The 27761-nt window shown below is 36.1% G+C and overlaps 2 protein-coding genes and 1 long non-coding RNA gene across 6 annotated transcripts in view; 1 reads left to right on the forward strand and 2 right to left on the reverse strand.

Annotated features, from left to right (window-relative positions):
* Positions 1–27761, reverse strand: part of khdrbs3 (KH domain containing, RNA binding, signal transduction associated 3) — a 453020-nt gene that overhangs the window by 365010 nt on the left and 60249 nt on the right. The gene's annotated exons all lie outside the window — the stretch shown is intronic.
* LOC135775484 (CMP-N-acetylneuraminate-beta-galactosamide-alpha-2,3-sialyltransferase 1-like) lies at positions 3765–16532 on the forward strand. Of its 4 annotated transcripts, none has more exons than XM_065285750.1 (7): positions 3765–3907; positions 4372–4692; positions 9032–9225; positions 11232–11411; positions 11734–11779; positions 11921–12040; positions 14433–16532. In XM_065285750.1, the coding sequence occupies exons 2-7, from the start codon at positions 4420–4422 to the stop codon at positions 14598–14600; spliced, it is 981 nt and encodes a 326-aa protein (XP_065141822.1). In that variant the 5' UTR covers positions 3765–3907; positions 4372–4419; the 3' UTR covers positions 14601–16532. The 4 variants fall into 4 exon arrangements, with proteins under 4 accessions (XP_065141822.1, XP_065141831.1, XP_065141805.1 ...); XM_065285759.2 differs by having other exon boundaries at positions 3769–3907; positions 4398–4692; XM_065285733.1 differs by lacking the exon at positions 3765–3907 and adding an exon at positions 3916–4020 and having other exon boundaries at positions 4398–4692.
* Positions 6673–8727, reverse strand: LOC135775508 (uncharacterized). The gene is made up of 3 exons (XR_010543889.2): positions 8371–8727; positions 8180–8229; positions 6673–6726 (listed from the first exon to the last, which is right to left on the reverse strand). It is a non-coding gene; the product is annotated as an uncharacterized lncRNA (long non-coding RNA).

Raw genomic sequence — 27761 nt, forward strand, 5'->3', positions numbered from 1 at the left:
GCATAACCCGACCTCCAACACAAGGCTTATCCAGAAAGAACCGATCTGAAGAAGAACTTGTCAGGCAACTCTTTTCCATGTTAGCTGAATCGTCCTTGGGAGAGGAACTGACATTCACCTCATGAAGAGGACGAAGGTGGATGGCTTGACAGATATTGCAAGGCTTCTTTAGGTCACACTGGGCAGCATGGTGTGTCCTGGCGCAACGCCAACAACGGTTGTTGCTGCGAATCCATGTTTTGACCTGGTCGGAGGTAAGCTTGGCAAAGGACTCACACTGACTCAGGTAATGCTCTGCCTTATCACAGAAAGGACAATAACGCTTGACTTTCACAGGCTTGGTTTGTGAAACATGAACTTTCCGAGGGATGGGTGTCTCACCCTGGGATTCTCCAACACCATGCAGAATAGTTACTGTCCTCTTCACAGAGTCTGACTTAGTATGCGAGCCCTTTGGCGTTGGTTCGGCATCACAACTGTGACACCAGGTTTCGTAACGGAGCCAGTTCGAAAGGTCAACCAAATTCGGTGTTGTTCCAGGTTGGCGGAACATATGGCGCCGAAACTCAGCACGCTGCTCAGGGGGAAGCTTACCCAAAAGGCGTGCAACATGGGACCCACAACTAAGTTCCAATTCGCCATCACGTCCCAAGGTTCTCAAAAGACCCACGAGTGACTGCACCTGAAGAGCAAATCGTTGAAAGGCGGAGACATCACCTCGCTTTATGTCAGGACTTTCGAGCACAGAAGCGATCCTCCTCAAAGCTAACTGATGTGGTTGACCGTATTTCTCATGAAGCGCAGCCATTGTATCAGTGAACGGTGTATGTGAGTTCAGATAAGCATCCGCTATCATTTTGGCTTCGTCAAGCTTAAGGTGATCCACTAAGATCTGATATTTGAAAAGTTCAGTGCCATCAGGGGGAAGAAGATTATCCAAAGCTATCCTAAGTCGAGCAAACTCACCCGGATCAGGACGACTAAACTTGGGAATCGTTGGGGTAGGTCCCCGGTACACATATTCAGAACCAGAGTAAGGAGGTACAGGGCGTTGGTTGGTCTTAGCCGCTGATGCCAAAGCTTGAGGATGCATGAACGCTGGCAATGAGCTGACTCTCTGCTTATCGCTGTGATGGGAAGGTAAGGGCATGGTGGCAGGTGTTAATAACTCTTGGAGCTCCTTAGGGGTAGGAGGAGGAGGAAGTCCAAAAGTGTTAGGGGAATGAGACTGATACGGTGGGGCTGGTGTAGCTGAGTAAGCAAAGGAATACTTCCCAGGCCCTGGAACCACTGATTGGTAGCTAGTTTCACCCATTTCAGAGAGCGTGAGGTAGCCCATCTGTGCCCGGAGGTCGTCATTAGGTTCAGGCCATGGAGGTGGCGGAAACTCAGCGAAGTGTCCATCCTCTGCTAAGGTTGTGGATTCATGCGGCTTCATAGAGGGCCAGTATACGTTTGACGCCATGGGCTTTGTAGGCGAGGGAATCTGGCATATGGCTTGTTTGAAGTCGGCGCGAAGAGACTGAGCCACCTGAACTAATTCTCTGACTTCTGCACGGACTTCTCTCAGCTCCAGTAAGTCTGCCTGAAATGACTGGTGAGTCTGCATTAGTTGTACACGCTCACAACGCAGGCGCTGTAGCTCACTGTCTTGTGAAGAGGTAGTGATATCAGCCGTTCGAGTTAAAGCGAAGGATGGTTGAGGTATTTCAGGATGTTGTGGAGGCTTATTACCCAAGGACAGGATCGGTGAGTCTTTGGAACAGACCCTGGCATCACCAAGGGAGGTGGCATAAGGTTGGAAGGATGGGGGAGGAGTCCGGTGGACAGGTGCCTCCCAAGTCTGTCGGACATCATCCTCAGCGATATGTCTGCCTCGGGTATATTGCACATCATACTGCTGTAGGTAGGCTGGAGGACGAGTATGGCGTTTTGGGCGAGCTCCAATAATCTCCTCATCAGATTCCATTATGTCAGAAGGCAATACTCGATCCGGCTCGAAGGACCACATTTTGTTAGGAAGGCTTTAAGACTGTTAGGTTCTGATTCTGTATCGGACGAGTAAACCCTTCTGAGTGCCGGTCAGAGCACTAATAATGAGGAGACAGGAATTCAGTTTAACGATTTGTATTGATGGTAAAGGGATGGACCACAGATGCATATTCAAAGATGAACATAGTCTGAAAAATAATAAACAATAAAGATAATGAATAAACTAAAATATATATATGTTTATATACCATTACGAATATTCACTGTTACATAAATAATTTGCATTTATCATTTACATCAGTGATATCTCTATTAAACAAGGAAATTATATAAACAAAACCAGGTATTTATCAGTAAACTTTCATTAACAATCCTGTCATTACTATGCAATGCCCATATATGGATTGAATAAAGACGAAGCATTTACACAAACGCAACGTAAATCTCACTCGTTAACAACTTCTCAAACACGCAAATCTTGCATCATTAATTATCATCAGAAACCCATAATACTGATCTGCAGCTCAATACAGAACGAATAATCATATGAAAATTATATTAACAATCTTAATATAACAGAAAGATTACTTCAGGGCAAGTCTGGGCATGTCTGTATTATACAGCATTTTACAGATACATGTACAGCTGTTCATATCGGTAATAACACAAAATACAAATCACAAAAGGCTTACTTTGAGGTCAGTGACTAACATCTTGATGTTACATCTGCAGCAATCACCATCAACAAACAGTTGTTCACATCATTTAGATCACAGTTCACATAGACACCACAGACAGCGGCAGCTCAACTAACTACACTGTTCACGATCGGCAGAACAGCGGCGGCTCCGGTTTCAAAATAAAAGTCCCTTTTAAAGGAGCCTTTAATACAGTGATGAAAATATATTAACAATAAAACAACAATAATAATAGTTTATTTGCATGTGTCTATTACATTTTTAACTCTCCCAATTACTTTTGGTAAATTTTTAAATAGTATTTTTATCAGTTTCATAAAACGAGTTTTTAGAGCTTTTTACTGAATGATTTACAAATTACAATGTCATAAAACATTTATTTTATTGACCCTTTGCAACTGTTTACCATTTACTGTTGTTTCAACGTTGTATCAACGTTGAACAAACAACTAAGCTTTTTCAACCAAATTTCAACATTGAAGGTAGGTCATATGACTGCTGGGATCATTCAATATCAAGCTTCGATATCATATTAAATTGACCTTTTATAGTATATGCAATTATAGTGTCATTTTAAATGTGAACTACATGTAAACATGCTAGGATTTAAATAAATAAAAAAACACACATGCAAAATACATAGGCCTACAACTTTCAAGATGTTAAAAATGAGTCTCATTGATTTACAATGAGTTATAAATATACTTTTTCAGACATTGTTTTGACATAAATTTTACATCAATTTGACATCTTATTTCCTGACATCAAATCAACATCGATTTAATGTCAATGATATTGACCTGAGATATAGGGACCAGAAAAAACATGTCAGATTGATACCTTTGTTGCGCCTCTTTACAACCACAAGGAAATAATTACAAAATATAATGAAAATATGCATATTCATGCACGTTATACATGGTGGTCAAAATCTTGACTATTTGTTGATGTCAAATTGACGTCACGGTGCCCGCTGGGAAGTAGAGTTTAGAAATTCTCCCGTTCCGGAAACATCATGACGCGTTTAAACAGGTGTTTAAAACTCAAGAATGAATATGCCATAAACCCTATATCATAACAGGTATATGAACCGGCTCGACCAGAGCTCAACCATCAAAGTCTGACTGTTGTTTAACCCGAAGCCAAACAGTCTTCTAAATTGCGCCATGCCATATGACACTGTTAATCTGAGGAACATGTGATACATACAAAACCAGGTAAGCAATTTTAACACTCAGTCATAAGTTTCATGTTTAATCACGGAATCGTTTTGAATGGAGGCATAGATGCGACTTTAGGAAACGATCTGCGCTATTTGTTTACTCTTTATGTGAGGCTGAATTCACAACCATGAATCATTTAGTTATTATTGCTATAGATTATTTATATTAAATAAAAAAATGTTATATTAAAAGTATTTGCTACATTGTTGTGTTGTTTTAACACATATATAATTTGGTTGAAATGTGGTAATTTCAGGTTAATTTTAAAGCAACGTGGGTTGACCATATTTTAGCTATGGTGTAGTGGTTCTGTATAAAACGTGTTTTTATGTAATATTTTGACAAATTCATTGAGTACATTGGGAAACCAAAAAGTGTATTGTAAATGTATTTGTAGCACCTTTATTTATACTGTACTTTGTTTTGACAAAATTGTGTTTAAATTTTTCTCTCTGCAGGTCTCTTATACTCTAGCCGATCGCAGGCGCAACTCTACATAGGGAAACATGGCAATGGTCTTACCCAAACTGAAACCTTATCACCGCATTGCGACTTTGCTTCTGAGCTCAACAATCATCTTGTGTTTGTACTTTGAAAACTCAGGAAAGCTTTTTAACAACAACCATCGTGTGTCCGAGATCGATGCCTGCGTTTATCGCAATTGCTCTCCGGACCAAGAGCGCACGGACTGGTTCAGCGCGCGTTACGCACCGACAGTCCAACTGTTGCTCAACAGCAGGAACCGCGCGTTAAGACCAGACGTCTGGAGATGGTGGAGGGTAAGAATTTGCTCAAACTTTGCATAAAGCCTGAATGGGAATAGTTGTCACGCAGTTTTATCCAGTTAATATAGGCTATTTATCATTAATCGATCATTTATTAGAGGAAACTTTTAATCCTTTAAAAAGTTGAATATACAGTGTAGTATGTTTTGTTATACACTCTATAATAAAGGTCACTCAAAGGTGATCTGTCAGGTCGTATGGTTTCATATAAATGTTTAACATCCATAAAACACAATAAAGGTTCTTTGTAGTATGGTTTTCTAGACTATTGAAAGATAAATAAGAAATGGAAGACCTTCTGACTAAAAGGTTCTTTTTGGAACCAATAAAGGAAACATTTCTTTAATGTTTCTTTTATGAGATCACTATGAAAATCCTTTAACAGAGCTGGGTGGGTGTAAAATTCACTTGATACATATTTATTATGTGGTTGGTTATGTTTTACAGTATAGATCAGGGGTGTCCAAAGTCGGTCCTGGAGGGCCTGTGTCCTGCAGAGTTTAGCTAAAACTTACCTCAACACACCTGCCTCAAAGTATCTAGTCTGCCTAGTAAGACTTTAATTAGCTGGATCAGGTGTGTTTGATTAGGGTTGGAATAAAACTCTGCAGAGACACCGGCCCTCCAGGAGCAGGAGTGGACACCCCTGGTATAGATCCAAGAACAACGTTTAATTATACGGTTCCATTTAGAACCCTGAAGAACCTTTCTGTTTCACAAAACCTTTAGTGGATAAAATTGCTTTAAATACCCTTGTGAAAAAAGTGCAGTTTAATATAACTTTATACAGTGTTCTTACCAGACAAATAAAAGATCAAACTTAAGTATGAATTTACTGTGATGTTTTTGTAGTACAGTAGAAGTAGAATTTATTTATCCCTGTTGGGAAAGTGTTTTTGCAGCATAAACATTTTAGCATTTCACATAAATAAGAAAAATAACAAATTTAATAAAACAACATCATAAAACAGCCAATATAGTTCATCAATTGCCTCCCCAGGGAGAAAGATTTAAGAACTTGACTGTATAAGCAACAAATGTTTCATCATATTTCTTATACATCTATGAATACAATATCGATGACCAGATAACAATTCAAAAGTATCTGATAGTATCATTCACCATAGTATTTGCCTTGTTCAGCACTCTACCTTGATCTATACCCTGTAACTTTATTCTTAACTGTTTACTTGCTATTGTTATTACATTCCCCAGAGCCCTCTTATGGGCCTCGAAAGCAATGCCGTTTATGTTACATCAAATTATAGTTTAATAATGCAATAAGTTAAAAAACAAACCATTTTAGTGGCACTTTAATACATCTTGTGAAGTACTTTCGTAAAAACTTATTTTGTATTTAAATATGGTTTATATGTGCTTCTAAATGTACTGAAAAAGCAATTGAAGCAAATAAACACCACCTGGTGAAAAATGTATATGCAAAATTACTTTATGGTATTCTTCAACATACTGGCAGCTAGACTAATAGACTATAGTGTTTTTTGTGTACTTTTATGTGCTAAAGTGGGAACAATTTTAAGTAAGTTTAGTATAAGTTTAGATTAATCCAGGACTAACTTAGTTATTTTAGGACATTTAAGTAGTTTTTTTACAAACAAACCTTACACAAACTATACTGGTGTGCATCTTTAGACAAAACAATGGCACTGATATATGTTAAAATATGTCCGTGCAAGGTGTTTTGAAATGAAAGCAGCCCAAACATGCATTTTAGTCTGGGACTAGGATAAGCCCCGTCCAAGAAACCCCTTTAATATGATGTAAAAGTGAATAGTTGGATCAGTGCAATACATTTTTTTCAATTGGTAACATCGTTGAATAAATAAAAGTTGGTTAAAACAGAATCAAACAGTTCATTTCAAATATATTTAATATATATTATTTAATTTACATCAGGAATGGTGTACAATATTTGCAGTACAAAATGTTCAATTACTCATTAAAAAAATGTCTTTGTCTTTCTCCCCCAAAATCATCTTTATTCTGGCAGATTTTGGTTATGGCAGTCTGATAAAGACAGACAAGAAGCTGTTAACAAGCGTTTAGTGTTAAGTCCATTAATTGTATTGAATCTGTAGCAAGGGCGTAGGTTTGATTCTGGCATTGGTGGGGACATAAATAAAATGGTTGAATTGCAAAAACTGTTTATCACCGTTTACTTGACACAAACAACAGACAACTCAGTATGCACTTTACTCAGTAACATCTGACTCGCCACCCCCGGCCATCCCAAATTTATAATAAACAATTGGTTATGTCCTAGAGCCTAATAAACAGTAACTGTTTAAGTCTTTGTCAAAAAAAAAGAAAATCACATTGTAAGATATAACCATATTTACTTTATAACAATGAAGAATATGCAATTAATATTTAATTCTTAATTTAATTTTGCCAAAAAAATCCCAGTGTCGAAGTTGGTACGTATATCATGCTGTTTCCTGAACAACGTTTATTAACGTTTCTGTAGTTCACATTAAATCTTCTTTTCATTAACAGACAGTTAATCGGTGTGAAAAAAAATAATTTTAAGTTTTAAATGCAACCTTTCATTATGTCTACATCTGTGCAAGTAATGACCACAGTGCAGTAAAGTATTCAGCAATCATGACATGAATTCATGTTTTTACCATGTTGGGGTTATTTTCTTTCATGGATTATGGACCCCCTAAATAACCTTGCTACCCCATTTATAAAAGGTTGACAAAAGTTTGCAACTCCTCAGGTTAACATGGGATTGTCGTGTATTGGTGAAAACACTGTCCTTAAATCATTATGTGACACAACTTGTTCCGTATTTTGTGCATGAAACAGTTACAGTGGGTATAATAATACTTTCTTCCTCACTTACCTGTAGCCCGAATAATCACGCGCGTCTTGTTGAGTGAACTTTGGCGCGTTGTACAAAGTGAAACCATCCTATCACACGTAGCGAGTAAAGACAAGCCCATAAAGTGATGTGATTTAGAGAGGCGGGACTCAAGAAATGCTAATCCAATCATATTAGCAATGTGATTAGAGAGGCGGGACTAAAGAAATGCAAAGCCAATCATATTAGCGATGTGAGTTACGGAGGCGGGCATTGCAGAGAACGAAAGCTGTTAACCGTTTGTGTACCACATAGAGCGTCATTTTTACAGAACGGGATTGCAAAAGATTTCTAGTCTCATTTAAATGATTCCTGAAAAAAATATAATAAGTAAAAAATAGAAAACTCAAGAATAAGAAGGACATTAGTGGTTATATATAAATACAGATTAATTGTTTGGTCGAAATTATTGCTAGGGACAATTCAGTCTTCCCTGAATATTGCTAGGGACATGTCCCTAGCGTCCCACCCTAAATCTACGCCCATGATCTGTAGTGTACTGGCTAAAGATGACAATGGCAACCTAGCAGATAGTATTTTCACCTTAAAGCTTGAATGTCCTCATATATTGAGATTTTTATTAAAATGACTTACCGTGGGTCGCAAAGTCCTCTTTACAAACATATCTGCAAATACCTCAGCTCCTAAGGAAAGAATTTATTGTATTTAATATATTAATATTAAATTTGCAAGAGAGAAAAAAATCAAGTCCTGCAGATTTTAGACCCCAACATCAATCAAACACAGCTATTCAAAGTGTTCATGGTTGCTTGATAATTACATACAGGTGTGTTGGGTCTGGGTTAGAAGTCTGCAGGACGGTAGCTCACTAGGAGCAGGGTGGGAGACACCTGATCTATGGCATCAAAATGAAGAACCTTTGTGGTTTGTTTTTAGAAGTGTATGCATTTCCTTGTGCTTGAATAGGCACGTATACAAAAATGATCTTGCAATACCCATCTCTACAAGTATTCTTGGAAAAACAGTCTGTTATGTCAAATGTGAACAAAGAGTTAGAAATCAAAAATGTATCTTTCGGTTAAACACAAACTTTTATTTCAATTATATTTCTTAGCTACTACACCAGAAAATAGCAAATAATCAATAACTATTTAAATATTCAAATTCATAAACATCTTTTTAACAAATCACAAAAAGCAGATCCGTTTGAGCATGCAAACTGTTGAGCACGGCTTGACCGAACTACAGAAAAATACACAATAGTTTCAATAACATCTTTGTGTTATTGTATCTGTGTGTATCTATAGGTCAAACTTATGAGACTGTATGCTCTTTCGCTTCCTTTGATTCATTCACTCAAAAAGACTGATTACATCACAAACATAAGATCATGAAAGATTTTGGTCTAGCATTTACATGTTATTGTTAACCTCAATTAAGATCTTAATTAAAAATGACATACTTTTAATTTCTTATATCACACAGGGTCTACAAAAGGAGCTTTATTTTCACAACTACACAACCGTGTCGAGGAAACTGTTCCCACTTTTTCCAGATAAAAATAACTACTCGGATAGTCATCCAAACCGCGGGAGAACCTGTGCTGTGGTCGGGAACTCTGGAAACCTTCTGGGATCGCATTATGGACCTCTCATAGATTCCAAAGACTTTGTCATGAGGTAGCAAATAAACTTATGACCGACATCAGTTTTGTGTCCATTTGATGTTGTTATGTGTTGAGAAATTATGATATTTAAGAAGGCAAGAGTTATTTACTTTACATCATGAAGACACAAGGAAAATGTTCAAATGCTACGTCCTACCCTGATACTATTAATAATTATAGTTTATAAAGTTTAAAATAGGGATATTTTTTCTTCAAAATCGCATTGATTACCCTCAGAACGCCTTTATTAACCCACTGAAGCAATATGGATTACTGTTGTTAAAGATGGATTCATTTTTTGGGCTTTAAAATCTCCAGCCCTGTTTACTACCATTATAAAGCTTGAAAGAGCCAGGACATTTCCTAATGCAACTCCGATTGTGTTCATCTGAAAGAAGCTGTTCATATGCATCTCGGATGTCTTGGCGGTGAGTAAATCATGGGTTAATTTTCATTTTTTTCGGTGGATTATTCCTTTAAATTATTCTGAAATATAATGTCCTACCAAATGCTTACATGTCCTATTTGTACAGAGACTCACAAACACAGATTTTTTTTAGCTTTCTTCTTTATTTTATATTATTAATACTACTGTATTAAATGTTGTCTCTCTAACCATTTTTCATTTAAAAACTCTGTTATTTATACATATACAAAAAAGATGGTTGTTATTCTTTAATCGACACATACACTTGCTTGCATTAATGTTAAAGGATTGTAATGATGTTTTTCTTTTTTTTTAAGTTTTGAACTTGATATGTGGGCACAGTCAGGTATTGGAGGCCTCCAAAACACTGATAACTGAAAAGGAGGAGCCATACTGATGGATGACCTTAAAAACCTTCCAAATATGCTCCGTTATAATATATATACACCTGCTACAAATGTTTGATACAATTTTTACTTGTGGCCACAAATAAATGACTCTGATTAAACGTGACTTTTGTCTTTACTAATTTTGTTATTTTAGCTTACTTAAAAACTTTAAGGCAATTGTTTTCCACCAATACCAATAACCGATTATTCAGATTGATATCTGCCGATGCCGATAGTTTGGAATTTTTATATATTGACCATTAACATTAAACTAGTGATATTTATTTTACATTTCCTATAAACAGAGCTTAAATTCATTGCATTTTCCTGCATTCATCGGCTGATATCGATGCATCTCTAACTACAAGTATTGAACAAGTAAACGATCTGTATACTGTATGTGCAAGTTTACTTGTAGTTTATTAATGTTACACTTAAAGGTATACTTTAATAAACTAAAAAGTGGGCCAATTTAGACCCAGGCAGAATTAAAATAGTACATGACAAGTATACTACTAAGTGGCGGCCGGTGACTTCTCTTCTGAGGGGCGCAAATTTAAAATGTGTGTTCGGAGTGTCGTATGTTGCTTGTCATTTCAAAATATGTCTTTGTTGCGTTATATGATATGTGCATCATGCCTCTTGTCAAAATATAAGCCTGCTGCACATGCGCTGAAAGGATTTATGATAAAAGAGACGCAAGACACAAACTTAACACTAAACTCTGATTACGCATGAGATTATGCGAGTATCTGGCAAATGCGGGCGTTTCTTTTATCATAAACCCTTCAGACGCATGTGTCTGCAGCAGGCTCGTATTTTGACATCACATGTGATGCACATAAGTGTATATGACCTGCCAAACACATATTTTGAAATGATTAGCCACATGATGGGCTAAATGTTGTGACGAGCTTCGCATCGTGCGCCCTCAAAAAAGAAGTCAACGGCTGCCACTGATACTAAAAGTACATTAATATTATTATATTTACTGCATAAAATGAACTTAAAATTACTTTGAATTTTACTTAAGTATACTTAAGAAAATACACATATTTTTAATATACTTATTTTTTGTAAGGGCAGTTTTAAGATATCTTTTAAACTTAAAATTCCTTGCTGGCAGGCAAGGGTCAGTTTAATGACAAACTTATTGAAAATCATTGTGTTATTTACTTACAACGCTGCGTGTTTGTCCCTCAGGATCAATAAAGGTCCAACAAAAGGCTTCGAAGTGGACGTGGGTTCAAATACCACTCACCGGATTTTCTACCCTGAGAGCGCCATGGATTTGGACAACTCCACTCATCTGGTGTTTTTTCCTTTTAAGATTTTGGACATTGAGTGGCTTATCAGTGCCTTTACCACTAAAGACATCAACGAGTAAGAATTACTCATTTTATTATTACACACAATACGTAATAAATATAATAATAATACTCTAACCATAGCATACTTTAAACAACTAGCAACACTGATATTATTTAGATTATGACTCAACTTGTATACTTAAATGTTCTGATTTCTTTGTATGAATACAATATTTAGCTTGATGGCTACATCTGGTGGAAATTGTGTGTCAATAGCCCACTTAGAAATCCCCTTACTGATAAAATGCTGATGTGTCAAATACTTATTTTCCTCACGTGTATATATATATATATAATATTTCGGTTTAATTCAATATTATCTGTTTTTTTTTCAGAACATATACATATGTTCCATCTACAATAAAAGCCAATAAGGACAAGGTAAACAGTGCAGACCTTCATGACAGAGTTTCATGGCGAATTATCTCAATTAAGTTTATATCTATACCAGAGCATCATTTTTGCCAACAAGCATCGAGAAATGTTGTTCATAATCTTCCTGTTTTTTTTTTTTTGTTTCAGGTGATGATACTTCACCCAGAGTTTATGAAATATGTCTATAAGAACTGGACAGAGAATCATGGCAGATATCCGTCTACTGGTTTCCTAACGGTGATATTCGCACTGCACATCTGTGACGAGGTAAACCATTCATTTTAGTTCTCAAAAAAAAAAAAAAAAACATTTTTACGTAGTAGTGAGATTAGTGACGTTGTATGTGGAGTGACTTCAGTGTGACATTGGTGTTGTTTAAGGCTGTATATAAAAATAAAGTACATGCTGTTTATACAAGAACAAAAGGTCTTTGCACTGCACATATGAATTCATTTCACATGTGACACTTTAGTGACAGTATACAGGTCAATTTAGAGATAAACCCAGTATTTTTTATGAAAACATACTGAAACTTGGTCCGTGTAACCCTTTTCAGTTCTTTTTTCAATTTGCAGCATCAAAGTGAATCAAATGAAAAATTGGTTTCAAACTTTCATTTTTCAATTTTCATGAGTACTTCACAAACGGATATTTGTCTCGCGGTTTAATTTTCAATTCTACGTGTTTAGGTTGTTACTTTAGAATTTCAGGTTTTTACTTTTGGAACAAACAAAAAAATGACTTCTTTTTCTAATTTTCCATTTCTGTGTTTGCGTTTGCTGCTGGGACGTACCATTATCGCCGGGGGTGGTGTAGTCTACAGCTGGACACGGACCCACAGCGATAATGCGTTAAATCCTGGTTAAATCTCACCATATGTATCTCATCTATATTACACATTTATTAAATATATTTTGAATGACTATAATGCCTGTAATCATTTATCTATCGGACCTCGGTTGCCGTTTTGGTTTTTATCAGTAGATGGCGATGTAACGGCATGGCATGCACTCGAGACGTGATGGATAAACTTTTATCTGCCGCAGTTCAGCCTGCATAATGGATATGGTAAAATGAGAACGTTTGTAAATTCTTTCTCTCTTGTTTGTAACAAATAAAGTATTTTTAGAGTACAAACCTTATATAAAGCCTAATATATTCTAAAAATGTAATTATACAGCATGTATTTCTTTATAAAAGTATACAATATCAGAACTAGACCCATTATTATTTTTGTTCAATGTATGAATTATTTATAAGTTAAAAAAGTCAGCAATAGTACTATTTAGTATAAAAAGGTCTATATAAGGTATGTAATTGTGAGAATATTTTACCACTGTTAATCGACGTGTGATCCTAACTTAAAAACGAAAGTAAAATATGTTCGTCTGGACATTGAAAATTTTGAAGTTTATTTAATATTATATGTTGTTATAATATTATATGTTGTATGTAAATATATATATGTAATGTATGTCTGAAGTTGTAACGAAAGTAATTTCCCCTGGAATTGTTATAAGTATTTATGCTTCTGATTAATAGCGCATATATTAATCTGATGTCTGTGTGTTTCAGACCCTGCTGTGTGCACTAAAGTGTATATGACAATAGAGTAGTGTGAAACTCAATGTATTTATTTTTAAAATGTATCTTAAATGGACCTATTGTCTCATAGGTTTTTTGTAAAAAAAAAAAAAAATTCACAGCACCCCCTGTTCAAAATGACTTCCAGCGGCCCTGCGCACTGCCATGAACACACACCCGGAGCAGTGGGCACCCAGCGCCCGGGGAGCAATGGGGTTAAGGTGCCTCGCTCAAGGGCACGTCAGTCACAAGCGGCCGGCCGGGAGACTCGAAACGGCAACTTTCGGGTTACAAACCTGACTCGCTACCTCGTAATATCTCGGGGTAACATGATTAAAATTTTCGAGCCAATATGCAGGCTGAACTGCGGCAGATACAAGTTTATCCATCACGTCTCGAGTGCATGCACTTACTGCCAGGCTGTTACATCGCCATCTACTGATAAAAACCAAAACGGCAACTGAGGCCCGATAGATAAATGTTTACAGGCTTTATTGTTATTAAAATATATTTAATAAATGTGTAATATACATAGAGGAGATAAATATGGTTAAATTTAACGCGATAGCGCTGTGGGTCCGTGACCGGCTGTAGACTATACTCCACCCCCGCCGATAATGATACGTTCCAGCCGCAAGCGCAAACACAGAAATGGAAAATTAGAATAAGTCGTCATTTTTCTGTTTTTTCAAAAACCTGAAATTCTAAAGCAACAACCTAAACACGTAGAATTTAAAATTAAACCAAAAGACAATTATCCCTTTGTGAAGTACTCATGAAAATTGAAAAATTAAACTTTGAAACCAATTTTTCATTTGATTCATTTTGATGGTGCAAATTGAAAAAAGAACTTACAAAAAGCGTTACACGGACCAAACTTCCTCCTATAATCCAATGTGAACTTTTTCTCAAATGTGAACGTGAAGAAATCCACTTTGTTTATATTTGACAGATTTTAATCTAAGAGAGCAAAGTTGAAGTTGGAAACAAAACAACTTTTTTGTAGATTACAATTTACCTTGAATGTGCTTTTCAATGAGCGACAAATATTTATGCAGGATGAACTCTCTTTCAGGTTCATGTTTTTGGGTTTGGAGCTACAAAAGATGGAAACTGGCATCATTATTTTGACCAAACATTGACTCCAGTTGCTTCTGAAAGTCATGCGGGAGACTATGAATATAAAACAATCATTCGACTTCACCGGGAAAATAAGCTTTTAATGTACAAGGGTTGGACATGAAGCAAGTCGCATTTGGAAGAACGATGTCATTGTTGTACAATACCAAATTGCAATATTGCAGACAAAAACATAGACTTTTTCGTATGAATGCTGTCAGATATTGGCAGATGCTCAGAGTGTAATGGTAATGTAAGTCACTTAACGCTGAAAGTGTAGGTTTTATTGAGGAACATGAAGGGTGGTTGAAGTGACCAATCAGAATAAAGTATTCCAGAGAGCCAGAGTTTACAAAAGTATCATTATAAATGCGTAGAATTTCAATTGAACAAAACATATTAAACGATACAAAGTAGTGTTAAGGTAGTATTTTTCTGAGGCTTAATCAGTGGCGGTCGGTGACTTCTTTTCGAGGTAGAACAATGCGTAGCTCGTCACAACATGTATTTCAAAATATGTTAGCGCCGCGTCATGTAAACTTTTGTGCATCATGTGTGATGTCAGTATACAAGCCTGCTGCAGATGCTTCGAAGAGGTTTATGATAAAAGAGACGCTGATGTTTGTTTGCCAGATCTTATGTCAGAGTTTAGTGTTAAGTGAGTGTCTTGCTAGTATTTTGTGAAAGTGAGCGTCTCTTTTATCATAAACCCTTTCGCACGTGTGCAGCAGATACATATTTTGAAATGACGCATAATGCACATGGTTCACATGACGCAAGGAACACATATTTTGAATTTGCGCCCTTTGGAAGAGAAGTCACCAGCCGCCAATAGGTTTAACTTAACTGGGTTAAATTAACCTAAAACAGGTTTATATTTGACTGAACGATGGGTTAAAACAACCCAGCATAGGTTAAATTACAAACCATAAGGTTTTGTTTGTCTGTAATGGCAATTGATACTTTTTTTAGAAGGTGGCCAATTCATACGACCACATTCATAAATTTTTGTACAATTTGCCTTGGGTTTCGTTATTGTTCTTTATGTTAAACATTTTAAAACAGTTTTTTCACATTTACATCGTACAGATTTATACAAATTAGCCAACTTATGAAATATATATGAATTCTTGTGTTGACTTGTGACTGTTGAATTTTTTTCATTCTCAACAACTCAAGTTTGTACTGTTGGGTTGCTTTTGAAGCGTTTGATAAAACTGAAATTTGATTTAATTGTTTTTGCAAAGACAAAGGACAAAATATCTTTACAGTTGCATATTAACATAGTCTTGTTCAGTTTTTGGTGAACGATCCTTACAATCCATTCTGTCAAATAAGTTAAAGAGAAACCATTTCACTATATGAATTCCTTAAAACAAGTGGTTTAGAGTAGGAATTATTTTAATATTTATGTACTAATGAGCAAAATGTAAAACAATGGAATACACTGATACTTTTTCTATACTCTGATCCTTTATCTGTTTGCAGAACAATAATGATGCTATGTTATAAAATAAAAGTAATTTTAAATTCATAAAGTATATAAACAATCAAAATTACAACAGTCATGTGATTGATTTTAATGTCTAATGTGAATGCTGTAACCCTTTATGTTTATTTCCAACTTTTTATTTTAAGTTCAAATATTAAAAACTAGAGATGGGCGATTTCGAAGCGCTGCTTCATGAAGCCTCGAAACTTGTATGAATCTTTTGTTACGATTCAGTGATTCGGAGCGTGTTTCAAACTGGCCAAGTCACTTGATTTTAGCAAACGAGGCTTCATTACGCCATAATTGTTTCGAAACGTTTCCAAAATCCGATGGTTCACCACTAGGGGGTGTTGATCACAAATAAGTTAACCAGTGTCTAATATAGGTGAACTCGGTCAGTTTTATTCTGCAAGTTCATAAAACATTCATCCTTTAGACTGGTAACACTACCACTTTGCCTACTTTTTGTTTATAGACGGATTTTATGACAAACATGTTTATAATAAAAAAGTGGGTTTAAGTGTTAATGATCTGTTTGCAATAAAAATAACTAAAAACAAATAATATAGATCTTGTTGTTTTTACAATGTTTTCACCAGCAGATGGCGCCAACTTTCTTGCGTTTCGAGCGCTTCAAAACAGTGAATCATTTTTTAAACTATTGGTTCAGTTGAATCAAAACTTCGTTTCTCCCATCACTATTAAAACTATGTTTATATAAAATTATAAGAGAAACGCATTTTGCACTCAATTTTACCTCATATATGTGACTGTAAGCATGTGATTCCGCGCCCCTGTGAACTCTGGCTGTGCAGTACCAAGATGAATGTAGTAATCTACTAATATAAGGTCGAGACTCACATTTTGAACCAAATATTTTCTATAAAGCAAAGGTTAATTGCACATTACCGTACTGAAGTTTGAAAATGTTGTGAGCGTATCTGACGACGTTTTAATTCTTCAGATTGCAAAATGCAGCAATGTTGCCGCCAAATCGATTCAGCTGTGCTTGATGACGACACACTTCATTCTTATTGGTCAGACTCTCTGACAGTAGAATCACATGCGTTTCAGGTTCCGTTGTTCCACTATGCTCATCATGTTTTTATAACATTAAAAACTGTTTATATAACCTTATATGTTATACATTTATTAAAACAATACCTCTTTGGTATTTAATATGTTTATCTGTAACTTTATTTTAGTTTTTATTTTATTTCGTACAATATAAAGCAGCACACAACCTATTGAATATAAAGTTTTTGGGGTTAAAACATTTGCTTATCTTTCAAATATTACAATTTAAAAAAATCTGCGATAAATAAAACTCGCCAGTAGGTGTCAGGCTTGTATATCAATCAATCAGCTTTATTCAAGACACAGAGGTCCATAGAGACAACACAGAACAGATATAAAACATGCAAAACAATTAAAAAATGAAGCAAATGAGGCATCATTTATAAAACATATACAGGCATCGGGTCCAATGTTTCCAAAAGTAAGATGTGTACCTTGTGTCACATTAGAAACATCAACTTTAGACACAATGATCATATTCTTAGACCCTGTCAGTCTGCAGATAAATCTACATAAAATGTCTTAAAACAGCTTTAAAAGTGGGCACATTGTTAGACATAAACATTTCACTGGCACTACTTAACCTTTTAATTTTAAGCACAATTCTCAGTGCATCATTATAAGCCACTTGAAGTTTTTTAATTTTCGACTAACTAAAATAACACCACAGGTGGGCAGTATACAATGGACTGCAATAGGTTTTGAAGTGTGAGATTTTAACATCTGCACATGTGAAATTTGCGTGCCAGCATGTTTGCCCACCGATAGACACTTTTACAGCCTACGTGATCAAATAGCCTGACTGCGCACATATTTTAGCAACGGAAGTGGTGTCCCCAGTGGTTCTAATGTGATAGCAACTCAGAAAGTTTATCAAAATGGTTTCCCAGCATCAAAATGTCTGGTTGTTGCGTTTGGTTGAACTTATATAAAATACTAATATACACTCACCTAAAGGATTATTAGGAACACCATACTAATACTGTGTTTGACCCTCTTTCGCCTTCAGAACTGCCTTAATTCTATGTGGCATTGATTCAACAAGGTGCTGAAAGCATTATTTAGAAATGTTGGCCCATATTGATAGATAGGATAGCATCTTGCAGTTGATGGAGATTTGTGGGATGCACATCCAGGGCACAAAGCTCCCATTCGACCACATCCCAAAGATGCTCTATTGGGTTGAGATCTGGTGACTGTGGGGGGCATTTTAGGACAGTGAACTCATTGTCATGTTCAAGAAACCAATTTGAAATGATTCGAGGTTTGTGACATGGTGCATTATTTTGCTTGAAGTAGCCATCAGAGGATGGGTACATGGTGGTCATAAAGGGATGGACATTGTCAGAAACAATGCTCAGATAGGCCGTGGCATTTAAACGAAGCCCAATTGGCACTAAGGGGCCTAAAGTGTACCAAGAAAACATCCACCACACCATAACACCACCACCACCAGCCTGCACAGTGGTAACAGGGCATGATGGATCCATGTTCTCATTCTGTTTACGCCAAATTCTGACTCTACCATCTGAATGTCTGAACAGAAATCGAGACTCATCAGACCAGGCAACATTTTTCCAGTCTTCAACTGTCCAATTTTGGTGAGCTCGTTCAAATTATAGCCTCTTTTTCCTATTTGTAGTGGAGATGAGTGGTATCCGGTGGGGTCTTCTGCTGTTGTAGACCATCTGCCTCAAGGTTGTGTGTTGTGGCTTCACAAATGCTTTGCTGCATACCTCGGTTGTAACGAGTGGTTATTTTAGTCAAAGTTGTTTGAATCAGTCGGCCCATTCTCCTCTGACCTCTAGCATCAACAAGGCATTTTCGCCCACAGGACTGCCGCATACTGGATGTTTTTCCCTTTTCACACCATTCTTTGTAAACCCTGGAAATGGTTTTGCGTGAAAATCCCAGTAACTGAGCAGATTGTGAAATACTCAGACCTGCCCGTCTGGCACCAACAACCATGCCACAGGTTTTTAAGTATCTACAGATAAAGAAAAAATTGATTAAGATAGTAAGTCCAATATTAGTTAGTGAGGTAATGGTGGAAGAGATGGGTTTTTAGCAGATTCTTTAAGACAGCTACAGAGTCAGCAGATCGTGTCGTGATTGGCAGATCATTTCACAGTTGTGGAACAGCTCCTGAGAAGGTACACGCTAATGTTTTTTTTCCTTTTTGAGATGGCACCACAAGCCGTCACTCGGTGACATAGCACAGGGATCGAGAGGATACATAGGGCTGTATAAGCAAGTGAAGGGGGTGCTGACCCAGTGGTGGTTTTAAAGGCCAGGAGCAGGGCTTTAAATTTTATGAGAGATGCTATAGGAAGCCAGTGTACTTGACAAAGAGAGGAGTGACGTGAGCCCTCTTTGGCTCATTTAAGACCACTCTTGCCGCTGCGTTCTGAATCATCTGTAGGGGTTTGGTTGTGCAGGTTGGAAGTCCAGCCAGTAGCACATTGAAGTGAAGTATGATATGCTTCATTAACCCAGAAAAACATAAAAGAAAGTAAAACTTAAATATTTTGAATAACATCTTTCAGATGTTATGTTGTTATTCTATCACACAGGCTTTATTCCTTTTAATTTTGTCAATAGCATAACTTTATACTTTCTCCGGCCTGATGACTACACCATCACTGTAAGGTATCTCGCACATGTTAAACACATCACTCTTTACACAGTTAAAAATGTTTTAATAGTGTCTCCCCCAAAGCTCTGCAATGTTTTCAGGTCCAGTAATGCCATATAGTTCAACTTGAACACACCTTTAATTTGCCTCTGGCTTATGGCTGTAAATTAATCTGAAATGAAAACAATGCTGTTCAGAAACATTAATCATTTTTTTTAAAGAAGTGTATGTAAAGAATTGATATTCTGAGCCAAAATTCCTGTGTAAGTGGTCTACACCCAATAACGTCAAGGTTTTTTTGTTTTGATCTGTCAACAAGGATGACAGTATTTTTAAGTCAGTTGATCACAGGTTCTTGTTGTAATGTGGACAGATGACGTACTACACTGAAATTTTTTTTTATTCAATTTACTTAATTACTAATTAATTAATTTAATAACAATTTACTAATTTTTTAAGGTACATGTAAGTGGTCACAATCAATTTATTAAAGCTACATTTAAAAAATGTTTTTAAATGTAGCTTACATAAATTGATTGCAACCATTTACCTTAAAAAAATTTGAGTAAATTCAATGAATTATTTTTATCAGTGTATAAAACAGCTGACTTCTACTATATTTAATTACTAATGTTTCACAAGCATCACCAATATGTTTTCGATCCAATAAGACATTTCTTACATTCTCTTCGTCACATCACAGACATCATGTTAATCTTTTTTTAATATGAAGTGAGTCATCCTGGAAATTAAAAATTTGAATAGCTATAGCCGTTGTCTCTTTGGCAGCTTTGTATTAACGCTGGCAGAAAAAAAGTTAAAATATGTACCCAGCTGTCACTGGGGTGTTACCCTTTTTAAAAAGTACAGCTTTGAACCTAAAGAGTTCAAATATCCATGGTATACTGTACCACCAAATGTATATATTTCTGTACCTAATGGTATATATTAAGAGTTTTAAAGGGTACTGACCCAGACACCCAGTGATTACTTAGGTTTATATTTTGACAACTTTTTAAACAGTGAATGGTTATGATTTGGGTGAAAGAGCTTATTGCTATTCAAATGGTAAGACATTTTTGGGTTTCCTGACAGGTGTTTAATATCCAGAGAGGATGTGAGCCCTTATTTTTTCAAATCTTAAATCTCTCCCAAGCACTTAGGCTTTTCCATGCCTGTGTTACACTCCTTAAAACTAAAAATTGTTTCAGTGTAGTTTAAACATTTAGCCACTTAGGCTGAATTAAAGGGATACTTCACCGATTTAGCATTCAGCTTTGTATCTGTAGAAACCCGGGGGAAATGATGGAGGGAAACATGGTCATTCAGTAATACTGCCGGGTTTCGGTGAAGTATCCCTTTAATGTCAATGCATTAATAAACTCATTCATTCTGTATCCATAGATAGAAAATGTTTTATTTTCATAGTGTATACAATGACACTATAGTTTCATAATTGATTGGAGTTCATTCAATTTAATAAAGAGTTAAAGATGCCTGTGGTGACAGGTTACATGCAAATAAATAAATTATGCTGAAAATGTTTCTACCTTACCCCCAAGCAATACCTGTTTTGTCAGAATCTATCTGATAGGATTGATTCTGTAACTTTTAGTTTGCTTTTTAACTATGATCTACTATATTTTCTCCCAATGATGTCAACATCTTATTTGTATTTCTATTCATTGTCAGAGTTGCATACTTAGTTGATTCTTAAATAAAACTGAGTGAGAGATTCACATTTCTTTCATGAGATGTGAGAAGATACAGTATTTGTTTAAAATGAACAGCTAAGGTGACATGCAAATTGTTTCTGTGGTAATATTTTGAATATCCCCTTTCTCACATTTTCTACACTTGAAAACAAATATTGGGTCGAATTATTATTTTATAATATAAGATTATAACAGATACTCTTTGAATGGGTGCAAGGTTACACTCTAAAAAAATAAAAATCTAAATTTTTTCATCCTAGTGACTGGGTTTGTCACCTTAAAAGACCTCTGCTGCCCCCCACTATATAATTATTTAGACAAATGTGTGAATTATTTCAAGTCTAATAGAATCTTTTTTCAGTTGTGAGCAATCATTTTATCACTTTTAGTGAATTTTTGTAGTTCCGTAAGTGACCACTAGATGTAATTGTGAGCGGACTACTAATCAAAGATAAGGAAATTTGATTTGTATTTACAGCAACACCAAAGAGTTCGAGTGAAAACTACAAAAACTTGCTTTATGGCAGACCTACAATCCAATCTCGGCCATCTTTTCTGCAGTAGGCTAAATTATTTACCACAGTGGTAATGGACAATTCCGCTTCCAACCTGTAGGGGGAGCAAAGAGCAAAAACTCGTTAGTGTTGCTTTACATATAGCAAAGAGTATACATGGGTTTCAGCTGACGTCACTCACTTGTCTTCCGCCATTTTGAGGACCTGAAGTGGTCGCAAAAGAACTAGAAGCTATGCCTTCAATATGTTGTGAGCATCAAAATCGCTATTTTTACAACACTAAGAAGGCTCGACACAACATGATATTTTGCTGAAAGTATCGCCTGTGTCTTCTACACGTGAACTCGAGCATTGAGAACATTGTTTGTGAACAAAGAGTTTACTAAAAAGAAGGTTTTGAACAACTGACTTTGGTTGATTTGGCTTCCGCTCGCCGCCATCTTCCCAGTCAAGATGTATCGATCTGCGAATGCAACGTAAGGAGGGAGGAGAGTAAAGATGGATAGCTCCTAAAGCATAGTTCCATAAAAATGCACAGATATTTCGTTGTTTTGTCGCAAGTGAAAAACAATATTGACCTTCTAGTTGATAAAGGAGCCTCATATGAGATTCATTCATTCGCATTCAGAAATCGATTATTTCCGTCTGGCAGAGATGACGAGCAGACACCATAACAGCCAAAATCAGTTGTACAAAACTTTCTTTTTATTAAACTCTGTGTACACAAACAATGTTCTCAATGTTCGCGTTCATGAGTAGAGATCCAGGTGATACTTCGAGCAAAGTTTCATGTTGTGTCGTGTCTTAGTGTTGTTCGGTAGCAGCGAACAGCGGCTGGAAGAACGTATCAGGGATCGAGTAGGCATCACACCCTAACCAAGATACATTTTTTTAAAGTCGCGTTTCCTTTATGTTGTCTTTCGTAGCCATTTCCCGCATCCACAAGAATCATAGACAATAAAAGATAAGAAATCCGTAAATCGTAGCAAGCCAGCCAATGCTTGTCAGTAGCCTACTGGTACTCGGTAGGTCCTCAAGATGGCTGCATAACGTAAAAAGTCACATGACTGAAACCCATCTATAGATGTACAAGAGAGGAAACTCTCATTCGTTTTGGCAACAGTCACTAGGTGGCGCTTCAGTAGCGCGGCCGCCATTTTGGAATGAATAGTAAGTTTCTTTAATTAAAATTTTGTTCACTTGCTACACCTACACGAAACGCTGTATTGTCTTGTATGTATGTGTTGATTTGTTGTTGTTATCAGTTGTGGAATCCAATCATTAAATAGATACACATTTGAGGTAGTTTTTTCTTGCTTTATTATGTAATTCTATTTCATGCTACTTTACACATTTACTATTATTATTAGTTACCAACTCCACTAGGTATGAAATATATTTTGTACATATTAATCCCCTGGATCCTGCTACAAACATTATAATCTTATAGAACGTGATGCATTGTTCTGTCTGTTATCCTACAGTATAATTGCCACTTTTGGACAGTGGCTGTGTTTTTTTTTACTTAATCCATTTCGAGCAATTCAGATGTATATGTGTGTATATGTGTATGTATATGGAGCCAAAATATTATGTGTGGATGAGTTTATGTCGGTATGTATCTATGTAAAATTAGCCTATATAAAAGTGGAAGACTTGTCTAAATATCTGAAAACAAGCTGTAAAAAGGGATTAATGATCACTGGTCTGGTTGTATGTTATTCTGTGTAATCATCATTCAGTTTGAATTTGATCTTTTAATGTACAAAGGAGCTGATAATGCCATTACTTCTAGTTGACTCCCGATTCGCTTTCATTCCAAAATGGCGGATTCTTGGGGCTGCTGCTGGGCGCTGGTGTTGCAATGGAACGTTCTATTGAGTTTCCCCTCTTGTACTTCTTTACTCTTTGCATATAGGTAAAAAACAATTGTGTGTTCCCAATTTACACTATTGTTTTGACCTTTTGACCATTTTATACTTAATAAAAACATTTATACACTTTACTGTGATATTTAAAACAGTCCAGGGATAACTGTTGAGTTGTGCTACTGTTGCAGCTAGCGATGCATTCGGAGGTAAATGATGAGGATGGAGATTAATCTTTTAGTATGTTTATTAACTGGCTGCCGACACATCATTCTCACGGTCGGAGCAGCTCTCACACTGATGAACACTGAGAAGAACACTACGGTGGCTTACAAAGGACACATATACACAAACGCGTTTACAATAGTAAACCTTTGGTGCCCTCTTTTGACCACTCACATGCACAACATTATATTACATTACATACACAACTGGGGGCACAATAACCATATTCCAACAATAACAAATTACTTTAATAGTTGTGATCCTGTTAAAACCCAGCTAAAATTAATCATTTCTTTATGGTTTACTGTTTTCAGCATAAAATCATCCCACGTAATGTAAATAAAAACAGTGAAAGTATAACCTTTAAGAAATTTTATAATGTAAGGCCATATCAAACATTGAATTCCATGTTTAGGAAGCCATGGCTTGTAGTACGGTATGCTCCTAATCTCATAATTAGATCAAACTTTAGCCTGGAGCACACAGGCAGAGTCACATTTTTGCATATTTAATATAATTCATATCATGGTACAATGCTGGTACTACAGTAGGTATTATCGGTTCTTGACCACAGTATGCAATGTCAGAAAAAATCATCAAAATGGTCCCTATAGCTTTCACTGGGACAGTAAAATTTTAAAAAAGCACACCTATGCACCTAAAAAGCATGCATGATGTTAGTACTTCTGAGGTACACATTGGTACCAAATGTAGGCTATACATATCTGTATCTAAATGGCACGTATACCTTTTAAAAGGTAAAAGGTTTTTTAATTTTCTGACAGTGTACCCATTTAGCAAGATATGCAGCGTCATTGTCTCAGATGACGTTAAACTGATTTCTTAAACATGACAGTTAGTTCATTGTAGTCAAATGGCTTCCAGTCACAAGATCTCAATCCAGTCAAGTAGCTTTGGTGAAATGGGACGTTTACATAAGGTATGTAACCTGTACCGCCAACAAATCTGCACCAACAGTGTGATCCATTGTGTCAATATGAATCAAAATCTCTGAGGAATGTTTTTGGTTAAGTTGTGTAACAAAAAAGTAGTGTTTCTAAAGAACTAGTAAACAGAGGTGTAACCTGATACTAAAGTAAAGTGTCACATTAGTGATTCATGAGTGTGTAAGGTAGTTTCATGCCAATATGTTTACTAAGGCGCACCATTGAACCCTAAAAACTAAAAATATTGTGATGCAAGATGTTGTGAAATATGGTAACACTTTACAATAAGGTTTTATTTGCATTAACAAAGATAAAAAAGCTGATAAACTCTTCATGCTAATGCATTTACTAACATTAACAAATGCAACTTGAATGACACTTAAAAATGCATTGACCTCTTTCTTGCTATTTCAGGCCTAATAACAAAAGCACAAGACCTCATGTTACAGCATAATGTGTTCATGCAACCTGATCCCAGGTGAAACATATAAAAAAACTCAAAGTTTGTGTTTATTTTATGCATGCATTTAATGTTTTTAAGTCATCCAATATTTCCTCATATTTTTGTTTACTTAATGTTGGCAGTAAATCTCAATGGCACAGAATGCCTGGCATGAGCCCATGTCACATTTCAAAACTTGTTTTCATCATTTGAGAAATGGAAGTGTGCCAATATTCTATCCTTTTTTATTTTTACTGGTATTTAATTATGTGCACATGATTTATATACACTTGCTAACAGAATTCATTAAGTTAGATGGATTTGATTGAACTATTATTAGAATGTGATCATGTATAGCTATTAGCTAAGCAGTAAATCATTATGTCAGCATTGCAAAAGGTCATGGATTTGAACTTGGGAAACACACATACTAATAAAACCACCCTGTAGTGCATTGTAAGTCTGCCGAATGCATAAATGTAAATGTAGAATATTATTACAATATATTTTCAACAGATAAAGGATCAGTGTATATGTTTTACAGTTTGCTCATTAGCACATAAAGAAAATTGAGATTTAATAATTTGAGATTTTTTAACAATATGAACAGACCTGCTGGTACCCATATACACCAGGAGTGTACATTTAACACTGGTGAATTTGCTTTGTATGATACGCCAGTCCTCCTCATTTGACTTTTTTTTTGTTCATTTTTTTGCTATGTTTACCATTGTCGCTTGGGTTTAGGGTTAAAACAACTTTTTGTTACATTAAATGACATCCTAACCCAAACCCCAATTCTAACCCCAACTCCAAGCAACCATGGCTTAAAAATAGAAAAAAACATGGAGAAACATGCCTCCATAAGCAAATCTCATATCTAACCCTGAACCCAAGCGAAAATGGTTTAAAAAAACAGAAAAAATTGAGTAACCAATAAATAAAACGACACAAAAAAAGATGCGCCTGAAATTGGAATTTGGCGTATGTATTGCACAATTTTTCACACTTTGTGCTATTTATACGCATCTACATTAGACTGCAAAAACGTACGAATAAAAGCAATAACAAAACCCCACCTACCACTACCCTGCTCTCATCTACTGTCAAAAGACATTTAAAAATAAGTGGATAATAATGATTGTGCACTGTGCCATTCTCTGCAAGCATGTGAAAAAATAGGTAATTAAAATTTGGTTCCTCCTGTAATGCAAGGAGATAATACCGCACCTTAATCTGCACTATCCAACCGCAGCACTGCCATTAAGTGCTTATTTGCATTTTAAAGGACACACCCAAAAACGGCACATTTTTGCTCACTCCTACACAGTGGCAATTTTAACATGCTATAATAAATTATCTAGATGGTATTTTAAGTTAGAACTTTACAGCTGTACTCTGGGGACACCAAAGATTTATTTGACATCTTAAAAAAAAAACTCTTGTGAAAACTCCTCTTTAAAGGCACACCGCAGAACTTTTTGGCCACTAGGGGGCACTAGACATGTATTTTTCATGCCCAGCGCCCCTAGAGGCCACAAGCGCCGCAGCACTGTCGCAAAGGAAAAGAACTGGCCAACCTTAAAAATAAACTAAAAACTAAACCTTTAAAACGATCAACATTTTGAGGCATCAGGGAGAAACGCAGTCATGTTACAACTTTCTGATGAGGAACTCGTGGCAGAATTCTCAATCTGAAGGTTGCAGCCTCCGGATGTCGTATTTCTAAGCTGCATACGACATCAAGACTGTCTTATTTCAGAATATTATTAACAATTATAAAGTTGACTGTTATACTTAGTTAATCGTAAATTGTTGCAGTATGCTTATGATTTGCAAATGTAATGCTCAGTTTACCTTAATAAACCAGGCTTGATGACGTATGCAGCCTGCATATTTGACCTCCGGAGGCTGCAGCCTTCCAATTGAGAAACGACCAGAAGTATTTCCTTTTTCAAAACAAATATTGTTGCATCGTCCCTCTCTCCCTTGCCACCAGGATTTTCCGCAATGGCGCTTGTTTTTCCCTTCTTTTGTGTGAAAATTGTCGCTCCAAATCCAAGTAAACTGATGTGTTTAGGTCTGCCGCTTTGTAATATGTCACGTGAGTGACAGCAGAACGCAGCAAATGAGGAAGAGAGAAACGCTCGGATTGGTGAATGAATAGGTTTTGGTTTTACACTGTTTGATTTTGAGCAAGTTTGACTGCTATAGCATCCTGGATTGTAATGTAAATACATAAAGAAAGGTAAATACGTAAACACGTGAATGCAGTATCTGAATACAGGGAACTATATGCAAGATAATCGCCATCATTTATAAAGAAGATCACATTTATGTATGAATCAAGATCGTGAGTTTATATAAAA

This window comes from Paramisgurnus dabryanus, chromosome 19 (assembly GCF_030506205.2).
Source record: "Paramisgurnus dabryanus chromosome 19, PD_genome_1.1, whole genome shotgun sequence".
NCBI lineage: Eukaryota > Metazoa > Chordata > Actinopteri > Cypriniformes > Cobitidae > Paramisgurnus > Paramisgurnus dabryanus.

Bases quoted from the DNA above. Each gene is read 5' to 3' on its own strand.
- LOC135775484 (XM_065285750.1), top strand. From the start codon at position 4,420: ATGGCAATGGTCTTACCCAAACTGAAACCTTATCACCGCATTGCGACT. The intron at 9,226-11,231 runs GTAGCAAATAAA...TTTGTCCCTCAG, and splicing joins TCCAAAGACTTTGTCATGAG to GATCAATAAAGGTCCAACAA. The intron at 11,412-11,733 runs GTAAGAATTACT...TTTTTTTTTCAG, and splicing joins ACCACTAAAGACATCAACGA to AACATATACATATGTTCCAT.